The sequence below is a fragment of the Schistocerca americana genome, chromosome 1 (assembly GCF_021461395.2).
Source record: "Schistocerca americana isolate TAMUIC-IGC-003095 chromosome 1, iqSchAmer2.1, whole genome shotgun sequence".
NCBI lineage: Eukaryota > Metazoa > Arthropoda > Insecta > Orthoptera > Acrididae > Schistocerca > Schistocerca americana.
Window position 1 is genome coordinate 376,111,078 of NC_060119.1, and position 12,011 is coordinate 376,123,088.

At 38.4% G+C, this 12,011-nt stretch overlaps 1 protein-coding gene across 4 annotated transcripts in view; it reads right to left on the reverse strand.

Annotated features, from left to right (window-relative positions):
- Window positions 1–12,011, reverse strand: part of LOC124600531 (exportin-7) — a 243,836-nt gene that overhangs the window by 153,960 nt on the left and 77,865 nt on the right. For all 4 annotated transcript variants that reach the window (XM_047136171.1, XM_047136169.1, XM_047136170.1 and 1 more), the window contains exon 6: window positions 3,313–3,432. In XM_047136171.1, the coding sequence (XP_046992127.1) occupies window positions 3,313–3,432 (120 nt within the window). The remainder of the gene's footprint in view (window positions 1–3,312; window positions 3,433–12,011) is intronic.

A 12,011-nucleotide genomic window follows, 5' to 3' on the forward strand; every position in this document is an offset into this window, starting at 1 on the left:
CTTTTATGCGCACACAAATGTGCCAGTGAAATTTCTAACAACAACATAAATGTCTGAACTTCTGCTCTCAAAAATATTCTAAATGGTCATCGTCAAAGATTTGAATTTTGAATGAGAGTCAAACGCTCCAATTTAAGAAATTCATCGGACATTCACGCACAGAGTTCAACTTGTGTAAAAGGAAATTTAATTTACTAGAAAGTAACGCTTTTCAAACAACCATTCAGAATATTTTCCCGCGACAGTTGAAACTAGTCAATAGTGTGGAGTTAAACACTTCGTTTGAAATAAATTGACTGTCTCAGCAGAAAAGATTAATAAAAGTCAAATTTCTTTAACAAAACAACAAAAATAGCTTCATTGTTCTGCAAGGCAATTAACGCTTGACTGTCAGAAAGGTGGAAACAAAATAAAATCTGAAGCTAATATTTTAGCCTTCCATAATTATGTGAATGTCTTTTAATTAACTTGATAGCTCCCAGCCACAGAAATCCGTTTTGCTTTCATTTGACGTGAGAACAATAAACGAAGAGGAAACAGCAAAATCATTTAATGTAAACAGGGGTCACATGGAGACTACCACCTCCAAACAACAACTCAGACTGCTCTGCGCATCAGGTCCGGATCTACGATATTTCCGAACCGGGGCAATAATAGATAGTGACGTTCCTCCTCCCTCTAGTTTTAGAGGTAGCAGGTAAAAAATTTAAAAATCGACTTTTCAAAAATATCTTCACTTTGTAGCGCACATCTTTCTGATGAGTCTGATACACAAAACATATATGATCGAGGGAACGTAAAACATTTCGTCTTAAGTATGCCGAAGTACAGTGGCACGCCTCTTCACCAGCATTCTTCCATCGCACGTCTCTGTATTTCGCTCTGTGAAATTCAAACATGTAATATTTTGTAATGGGTGCCATCAAACTATATTCAGGCCAGTGGAAATTAAAATGTCCTGTGGTGCCTCTCCTGCTCCCAATCGGCCAGTTTGACATCCTGCCCCTCTTAAAAAAATATCACAGTTAATAGTGGATGGGATTATTCGTAACCGGGAGAACGAGTATTCTTCAGAAAATTCGCAGTCTTTACTGCCTATTAGCTAATAACTTGCTGTTTCGAGTGACATAAAACTAAATATAGGATATATAAAACGAGTAAAAACAAGAGACAAGCAAGACAGTACACATTTCCTCAATCCTTAAGTCCTAGCATTTTTTTCTCTCTAATCTTGCCACAGCTTTATATGGCGTACTTTCCTTTCTGGGAAATAATATATTACCTCATCAAAGTTCGTCAATGTTTTGCTCCATGAACAAACGAAATGTCGTTGTTTAATACCACAAAAGCTTTTAGTACAAATAGTACCCACGACTGGTGTGGTTTCTCGATCTAATTACGTGTATTTTGCCACTGTGTGCTAGATAAAACGAAACAGGCCTTCCTAATATTGCAGCAATTGTTACACACACCAAATAAACGAGACTGTTTTGGCACAAATGGTCATTTTTATAACACGACAGAATATAATTCACGAAGAACCAATATCAAATGCCTATTAGGCCTACTACAAGCAAAAAGTTTTATGTTAGGAAATAGTTTCACATTTCATTCATACACTCTAGCTTCTGAAGCATGAGATTGAAAAGTAGCAGTACGAAATTTTTATATAAATTTGGAATCGTCATATTCTTCCGTAATTTGTGAGAGTCTCCGTATCTTCTCCTTCCTCGTTCTAATTTGGAATTTCTTGTCACCACTAATTCTGTAACTATTTCTGTCAGTGTCAAAATTTATTCTCTGGTTAACTTCAGCAACCCTGCCACAATCACCGGAGTAGTTATCCCGCATTTGTTCTCCGGTTAAGCGTTATTACATGTACGTACAACGCATTTTCTGCGCTACTCCCAGAATAGAACTTTAGCGGCTGCTAGCCGGGGACTGTATAACTGGCCCTTAGTAGTGTAGCGGTCTGGCCAAAAGTGTTTTGTCAAAATTTAATTTTCTTGGATACACAGGGAAGACAATAAGTAATCTTAGTTGCCTGTTATTCCTGTTAGTCGTTTATTTCCACTCTGGTTGTCTGAATCTATGGAAGTCGCTAGTAATTATAACAACGCTGATAATTTGCAAACCCAACCACATAAACAGCGTTTGTCATTCACCCTTTCGGCTTTATTTGCTCAGCTTGTATAGACCCCATCCCCTTCTGTCTACAGGAAAGTTTATTTCTAGATGCGACGGATGCTGGGCGCTTTGTGAAAAAAGGTTTTCCCTCATACTGATGTTTTGAGCATTAATGGAGAAGATCTTAGCAAAGTCAATAACAAATGAATGCAAATTTTAAATTTATTTTACTTTGTTCTAAGAAATCTATTTACTAGATAAACAGAATTGGTATATCTTAATGTAGATAGCACTGGAAGCTCAACAGTTCAGAAACTAGAAATTTCATTTGAAGCATTTAACTTGTTGGCAAGTTGGTTAATTTACTTGGCTAATTCAGCAAGCAATTCAGTAAGTTTCTAACTACAATGATAAACAGTGTTTCTTAACAACCAGAGGCCTCTGCATAGGAAAAACTGTGGAACTGCTATAAACTAAATATTTTTAGATTTTTTATACATAACATTAAGTTACTTGCTCTATTGTGCTACCTACCAAAATTGAGATCTACTAATTATCAAATGAGTATTACGGACTTCCAGACACCTATGGAAGATTGAATGCTAAAGCTTTTCAGGATGTTTATTATTATAAACTTTAACCCAACTTACCTGGATATAAAGGGAATACTGATGCCATCTTGATTTTTTAAGCATAAGGGAAGGATAAGAAACTTTCAAGGAATTACTTGGGATATGGCAAAAAAGAAAAAACCCTGTTGTCATAAACAAGTGGCAAGAAACAGACGGTGTAATATAATGAGAGAGAAACAGGAAGGTGGGAGAAAACGAAGTGTGATATGGAGAAAAACATGGAATTAAAACTGATCTGAAACATACATAACTATTAGTAAATACGAAGTGCCATAACTTGGTTAAGTTGAGAAGGAAAATTGAGGACATGGCAGAAGAATATGTGAACTACAGGCAAATCTCTGTACTGCCCTATTCTTCTTTGCTCATCATATGGTATCCAAATCACTAGTTCTGCTATTTTAAAATGTCTTCACTATTTGTCCTTAGCTTGAATACATGAAGATGCTGAATTTGGTAACAGCAGGGTGACATTCTTTTTTTTCCTGAAGAATGTTATGTTCTTCATTTATCATCTTATATGCATTATTTCAGCAAGACACACCTTACATACCTGAGGATTCTGGAGTATGTGTTTCACACCATTCACAAGGTGCGTTAAAAATTTTCCTCTCTCTGTATTACTAAAGAGAGATCTTCGAACAGATGCTATCTGAACAAGACAGGACAGTGCCTGCAAAAAATTAAAATTGTGATGAATATCTAATAGTTGTAAATAAACCAATGTTTAAACAAGGACAATAATGACATATTCATAAACCATAACTCAGTCAATGAAATTTTAAGTTAAAATTTCTTTCATTATGAATTTAAACAGCTCCAAATTGATATACAGTATCTGTGTGAACATTAAATTAATGCCAGGGCAGTCACCTTAAAAAAGGGATCAGGTATTCCCACAATCCTTGGAGCAGCACTGTCTATCACATAAGCAGCAGTGACAGCTTTACTGGCGCCACGAGCTGAAGCTACACATACAAATTATTTCTCAGCTACATGTCAACAACTTTACCCTCCAACATGTTTTTGCTAATGTGAACTATAGATTGTAGTATTTTTTATTATTTTGCATTGATTATTAACATTTTATTAATCTCTCCTGATGGATCTCAATTACATATAATTCAAAGAAAACAAAAAAGATTTGTTTTACTTTACCAAAGTCAAATTGGAGCATGTACCAAGAAGAAATAAAGAAAAAATACTGTTGTTGATAAATGCATAGCAATTAAATTAATGCATAATTTTTAGGCTGTAAATATCTGGCTCTAAACACAAAAGCAGGCACACAAAATTAACACTAATGTAAATTCCTAAAATTGGAAAAAACGACTGATTTTTTAAACTTGGGAACATTGTTAGTTTACAGCAAAAAGGCTTTTTTTCCACATGACTGTCGCTGATATACAATTTCAAAACGTGAAAATGAACTTCATGGTTAATATTTTTCTTGCTGTGTGCCCCATGCAAAAAGCAAAAATAGACAATATTAACTTGGTGCATTAAGTTCATAGCATTTTTGTTTTGCATGTTGATATTTTGGTTGTGAGGGGTTTATTTGCCGATGCCATTTGTATTTGTATTTCACTGTTACTATCTGAGTTTACATATTGTCATTTGGAGATAGTGAGTAGACCTGTGACGGTACAAAAGAGTGCCAAATGAAGAAATCTGAGCATTTCAGACACATTCCTCTGTTTGAATTCAGTAGAGGGGTGACAGCAACGGAGGTGGCCGGGAACATTTGCACCTTGCATGATGATAATGCCACTGGACGGAGCACGGCAACAAAATGGTTCTCTGATTTTAAGAAGGAATTTTTCACCATTAGTGACTCACCACATTCAGGAAGACCTTTGGGGTTTCATGAAGATTGTTTAAATGCATTAATGCACATAAGCTGTGTCAGCGTACTTGAGAAAGGGAAAATGTAATGAACTGGTATGATTCCACTATCGAGCGACATTTGCATGGCATGCAATGGTAAAGGTTCAAAAATCGTGTGTATGGGTACCACAAGCCCCAAAAATCAGCAGGTGGCCATATGTACATCTCTGCTTGCTCGTCATCAACTGGCTCGTGCACAACACCAACCATTCCTATCCCATACCATTACTGGTGATGAGGAATGGCGTCTTTATGGTAACATAAGAAACAGAAAGGAATGGTTGAACCCAAACAGAGCAGCAACTCCCCATCCAAAGACCTACACACATATCCACAAAAGATAATGTTATGCATCTGGTGGAACAGCAACAGTGTGTTGTACTATGAGTTGCTTCTCCAAGGTATATCCATCACTGCTGACATTTACTGTCAACAGCTGAGATATCTTGCAGACGTAACCCAAGAACAACAACCAGGAAGACTGCGTGAAGTGATGCTATTCCCTGATAACACCTGCCCACATTCTGCTAGACTGGAAAAAAAAAATACTACCCAAGGTTGGGAAGGGAAGTCATTCCACACCCACCTTATTCACCAGATCCTGCGCCCTCAGATTTTCACCTTTTCTGCTCATTATCAAACAACCTTCAAGGCGCTTCCTTCCAGATGAAAATGTGAGTTGAAAATATATAATGCACTCCAAACGTAGCTCAACGAGTTCTTCACCTCAAAACCACGCGATTTCTTCAGTTGCAAAATCAGAAAATTGGCCCAACATTGGCAGATTGTTATAAATAGTGAAGGAGAATGTATTATTGATGACTGAAGCCTCTGTTACGTGTGTCTGTTGTGTTTATTAAACTTATGGAAAAATTCTATCAATTTATGCAAAAACCAACAAAAATATAGTAGAGATATTTTCTCTTGTATACTCGAAAAGGCGCATAGAAACTTGCAACTGTCAACTGAAATTTTCAATGTTATACTTATTACTCGACTCTACCCTCACTAGAATACATTTGCACAGAATACATCTTTCAGTACTTATTCAGAGAAGAAATGAGTAGCGAAAAATCAGTTTTAAATGGACTTAGAACACCATTTTGAAAACTCTCAAAATCAGTACTTTTTGTGGGTTCTAACAAAATTTGAAAAGGTTAATATGCTTCTTTTGAAAAGACGTGAGCATCAAAATATAACTAAATAAATAAAATCTATAAAAGATTTGAATTTTCAGAGTAGAACCATTAATAAAATGCTACACAAAAATAGTCAGTAATCTGGCACTTCAGCAAATTTTTTTCTGTAAGATGTTTTTGCACATAAATTCATTTTATTCATTCCCAACTGAATAATATTTTGAAATACTTATGCAAATGACACCAGTTTTAATATGTCAGCATTTTAAATAATGAATAATGTGATTTGTGTTATTAGTTAGGAAGTTTAGCAGTTTTAGTGTTGTCTCACAACAGGACCATTATATTAGTGTATGATTCCAAAACAGATGTCTCCCAATCTTGTTTTTACAAAACATGCTTGTCACTGTCGATGAAAAAAACAATTAAAAGAACTACGTCCATCAGATGAATACTCTTCTAAAACTTGTAGACATATGTTCAGCAAGAAAACTCGGGGAGCACAAGCAGAAATTGTGAACAATTCGGTGCTTGCTTTTTGTAACTACAGCTGAGTACACATGGCCTGTATAGTGGATTTTTATTCATCACATTGTATACATTAAGAGTTTCTGAAACAAATGTTTATCTATACATATACAAAGATTACATCCTCTCCAGCAGAATGCATAACAAATGACAATAGCTATAGGCAAATATCAAGACCTTTTGTATAGTTCAACACCCTACTTGTCACTGTAAGGAAATTTTCAACAGCACAATTGTAGGCATTTGTGGGACATGGCTGATACACATGAACAACTGTCTGCTGTTCAGTACTGCAGTCACAAGATGGTGATGAAGGTTTGTCCCACTATTCTTCTATGGCCCGTTACGATGCGATTCAAGGTAGTCTAAATTTCCCGAGTTTGTTCAAATCTAGGTAGCTTCTCCCGGATGCAGAGCAAGTTCAGGCTTGTGGATGAGAGTTCTGTCACCAGTAACATTCCCATTCACTGAAGGTGATGAATTCACTTTCACCAAGAATCCTGACTGTTTTAAGAGGGGGATGTCTCACTCTTTTTTCTTCTTTTTTTCCCTTGCTCCACAGGGAATACATCATTCAATACTAGAAGACTGGGGTTATCAACAATTCACATAGAAGAGCACTCTTTTGTCTGATCTCAGGAGGTGGAATGTGACTCAAGATAGGTAACAGTATCATATAAACCTACTAAAAATGCACAAGGATATGTTAAATAGTACGGTTATCTTTTTCACTAATGAACTATTATACCAGACAGATGCACAGTACTCTGCTGTTGAATAAACCAATCTGAGTGCAGATACTCAAAGTGTGTTTCCTGCTGATCTCCAACTAGGGCCACAGGGCTTATTAAAGATGTTATTTCTGCTTTCAAGTTTAGCAGATGTTTATGTCAACTGTTCCTTAAAAGAAAAGTGTCCTGCCTAATGTGGTCCCAAATTATTTTGGATGCACATTATGGTGAAGTTCATCTCCCTCAAAATAGACTTCAAGATGCCAATCTATCAGGTGGCAGAAACATGCAACTTCTGTTTTATTTGAGTTAGGTTGTAATCTCCATTACAGAAGTATTGGATTAAGATGTCTATCACAGAAGGTAGGATTTCTTCACTTGTTTTGAAGGTTTTGTGTTAGACAGTCCTTGATCAATCATCTATATAGCCTAACTTTCTGGACTATGTTGAAGGAATATTAGATCCATATAAATTAAACAAGAGAGGAGAGAGGACAGATACCTGTGATAAGATACTATTCAATACTGCTGCACAGCTAGTGTTTTTTTCTTGTAGTTTCAGCAATTGCCAATCCAGCTAACATGCTGACGACATGTACAGCACAAATCCTACCATACTAAATCAGGGGTGTAGCTATACACCTTTATTAGATGTTATTTATCATATACTATTCCAAAGAATTTATACTGCCTTGCCAAAATTGCTGCTAGTGACATCTGATGAAAAGTAATAGCCCAAAAGCAAAAAATCCAAGGCACTGAATATAATGGAGCTCGGCCTGTTTTGTGGCCAGTGAACATGGGTACAACTCAATGTAGAAAGAGTTTCCTTAAAAAAGATGAGAGACACTCACAGCACTACCACAGCAAATTAAGCAACTCACGTGGCATGCTAAGAGTTCTGTATAGGGCAACAGACAACAATGAAATCACTCAACTGAATCTGTTCAGGTGTCACAAGAAGCAAAAAATTCTCTCTCTCTCTCTCTCTCTCTCTCATATATATATATGATGTGACTTACCAAATGAAAGTGCTGGCAGGTCGACAGACACACAAACAAACACAAACATACACACAAAATTCAAGCTTTCGCAACAAACTGTTGCCTCATCAGGAAAGAGGGAAGGAGAGGGAAAGACAAAAGGATGTGGGTTTTAAGGGAGAGGGTAAGGAGTCATTCCAATTCCGGGAGCGGAAAGACTTACCTTAGGGGGAAAAAAGGACAGGTATACACTCGCTCGCACACGCACACACACACACACACACACACACACACACACACACACACACACACATCCATCCACACATATACAGACACAAGCAGACATATTTAAAGACAAAGAGTTTGGGCAGAGATGTCAGTCGAGGCAGAAGTGCAGAGGCAAAGATGTTGTTGAATGACAGGTGAGGTACGAGTGGCGGCAACTTGAAATTAGCGGAGATTGAGGCCTGGTGGCCGGACGGTGTAACACTGCGCCAAGATGTGCTGGCCGTGCACTAAGGCATGTTTAGCCACAGGGTGATCCTCATTACCAACAAACACTGTCTGCCTGTGTCCATTCATGCGAATGGACAGTTTGTTGCTGGTCATTCCCACATAGAATGCATCACAGTGTAGGCAGGTCAGTTGGTAGATCACGTGGGTGCTTTCACACGTGGCTCTGCCTTTGATCGTGTACACCTTCCGAGTTACAGGACTGGAGTAGGTGGTGGTGGGAGGGTGCATGGGACAGGTTTTACACCGGGGGCCGTTACAAGGGTAGGAGCCAGAGGGTAGGGAAGGTGGTTTGGGGATTTCATAGGGATGAACTAAGAGGTTACGAAGGTTAGGTGGACGGCGGAAAGACACTCTTGGTGGAGTGGGGAGGATTTCATGAAGGATGGATCTCATTTCAGGGCAGGATTTGAGGAAGTCGTATCCCTGCTGGAGAGCCACATTCAGAATCTGATCCAGTCCCGGAAAGTATCCTGTCACAAGTGGGGCACTTTTGTGGTTCTTCTGTGGGAGGTTCTGGGTATGAGAGGATGAGGAAGTGGCTCTGGTTATTTGCTTCTGTACCAGGTCGGGAGGGTAGTTGCGGGATGCGAAAGCTGTTGTCAGGTTGTTGGTGTAATGCTTCAGGGATTCCGGACTGGAGCAGATTCGTTTGCCACGAAGACCTAGGCTGTAGGGAAGGGACCTTTTCATGTGGAATGGGTGGCAGCTGTCGTAATGGAGGTACTGTTGCTTGTTGGTGGGTTTGATGTGGACGGACGTGTGAAGCTGGCCATTGGACAGGTGGACGTCAACATCAAGGAAAGTGGCATGGGATTTGGAGTAGGACCCTTGTAACGGCCCCCGGTGTAAAACCTGTCCCATGCACCCTCCCACCACCACCTACTCCAGTCCTGTAACTCGGAAGGTGTACACGATCAAAGGCAGAGCCACGTGTGAAAGCACCCACGTGATCTACCAACTGACCTGCCTACACTGTGATGCATTCTATGTGGGAATGACCAGCAACAAACTGTCCATTCGCATGAATGGACACAGGCAGACAGTGTTTGTTGGTAATGAGGATCACCCTGTGGCTAAACATGCCTTAGTGCACGGCCAGCACATCTTGGCGCAGTGTTACACCGTCCGGCCACCAGGCCTCAATCTCCGCTAATTTCAAGTTGCCGCCACTCGTACCTCACCTGTCATTCAACAACATCTTTGCCTCTGCACTTCTGCCTCGACTGACATCTCTGCCCAAACTCTTTGTCTTTAAATATGTCTGCTTGTGTCTGTATATGTGTGGATGGATGTGTGTGTGTGTGTGTGTGTGTGTGTGTGTGTGTGTGCGCGAGCGAGTGTATACCTGTCCTTTTTTCCCCCTAAGGTAAGTCTTTCCGCTCCCGGGATTGGAATGACTCCTTACCCTCTCCCTTAAAACCCACTTCCTTTCGTCTTCCCCTCTCTTTCCCTCTTTCCTGATGAGGCAACAGTTTGTTGCGAAAGCTTGAATTTTGTGTGTATGTTTGTGTTTGTTTGTGTGTCTATCGACCTGCCAGCGCTTTTGTTCGGTAAGTCACCTCATCTTTGTTTTTATATATAATTTTTCCCACGTGGAATGTTTCCTTCCATTATATATATATATATATATGGTTTAATTGTGAAATTCATACTTTATGAATGTTGGACTGAGCATACATCAATTCCACATGTAACAGTGTCATTTATGCCCAGTCGCACATAGCTACATATGACATAATGGAAGATACCAGCATTGTTCATGAGGTTGACAAATTCTGCCAGGCAACTGCTTAAGATTTTCAATCCACACATTTCTGTCTCTGTAAAGATGTGTATACCGACATTTTACACTGCTTGCTTATTACACGATAAAAAACTAAGAAAATACTTTCTATGAAGCCATCTGAACCTTCTACATGGCATATCATATTTCAGCAGCTTCACAAGCACTTCACTTTTTCATAATCTTTCGTAGCCTGTTTCACATTCCACACATCCACTGAACATGTACATACTTATCCTCATACTTTCCACAGATGTTGTGAACTTCAAGTATCAATTTCAATCAATCAACGTATGAAAGTAATGTATCTTTCTGTTACATTTTAATGCAGTATTTATTCTCACATTATGATTAACAAGGGATCAATTAATTATCCAAGCTAAGAAACATTCAGTACTCCCATATTATTCTACCGAGTCTTTTACACCTTTGTGGTTATGAAACTACTTCAATTCCACCAATCCAGCTACTTAGTGGCAAACTACCACCAATAAGTACACTAAATATTCTAACAGCCTCTCCTCTTCTGCAGTGAAACCTAAGGAACATTCACACATTTATAGCTCTCAAATTTCTATACTCTGGGGGTTTGGGCTTCTAGGGTGTGAATATGTCGTAGTGATATTTAAAATTTTTTAAACCATGTTCAAAGTGCTGTAATTCTGTGGTTAATTGTAGTAAAGCTGACAACTTGGCAAGATAGTTGAAAAGCTTGCATTGCAACATATTGTGTAATTTTTATATAAGTTGGCTCATGATCTGTACTCCAAGTGTCACTCTTAAAGTTTTCTATAAATTTTCTTGTTACAATTTCTTCCAAGTTGAAGCAACTTCATTTCCTCATACAGTTGGTTTAGAAACCTCTCCTTTTGTGGTCATATTACCTAGTAACTTGTTTATTAAACCTGTAAAAATTTGTCACTTTTGAGTTCATAGTTTTTGAGATTGCTGGTGGTGAAGTTGCCAGAACACAAATTTGCTGCAAAATTAATTGATTACTGAACCTCGGTAATTCAGAAAGGCCACCTGATCCACATTTGTGCCAACTACCATTTGGAAGAGCATCTATTTCTCTCCAAAATATCACATTTGCACACATACTTTTTCCTTGAAGGTCAATTACCCAGTAAATTTTTCATGCAAATGGCCACTGGGCTATTCCGTAGTAATATGGATATAAAAAAGAACAATTAACTTTTAGCAAACTTAGTCCCCACTCACATAAAATCAACACTGAAAGGCTTACATCTGATTGTTTTGCTATCAACTTCTCACAGAAACTAGAATTTTTAGGAATATAGCTTGAGAATATAACATGAGCAATGGAATTTTGCTAAAAATCAAAGGAACAAAACAATTTCCTGGTTTTATTTATTGTTGAGACGAAGTTGACGCAATAATCATTAGCAATGAGATGTTCAACAATATGTGAAGCGTTAGTTATTTTCTCAGCTGCACAATTACATTTATTTTTACTTTACTTAGTATGTGGCAAGTGCCGTAACAGCCATACACTTGCTCTATGAGGTTCTCCCGTTTCTATACGTCGAGTGCACTTTTCGTCCATTTGGTGTTAATGCTCATCCTGGCTGTGCCCTGTGGATAATATTTCACCATAAATTCTGAGCCTTCCTCTTCCTCTTGTTCTATGTTTTCTTTTGCAGAACGCTATTTAAGTAGTCTAT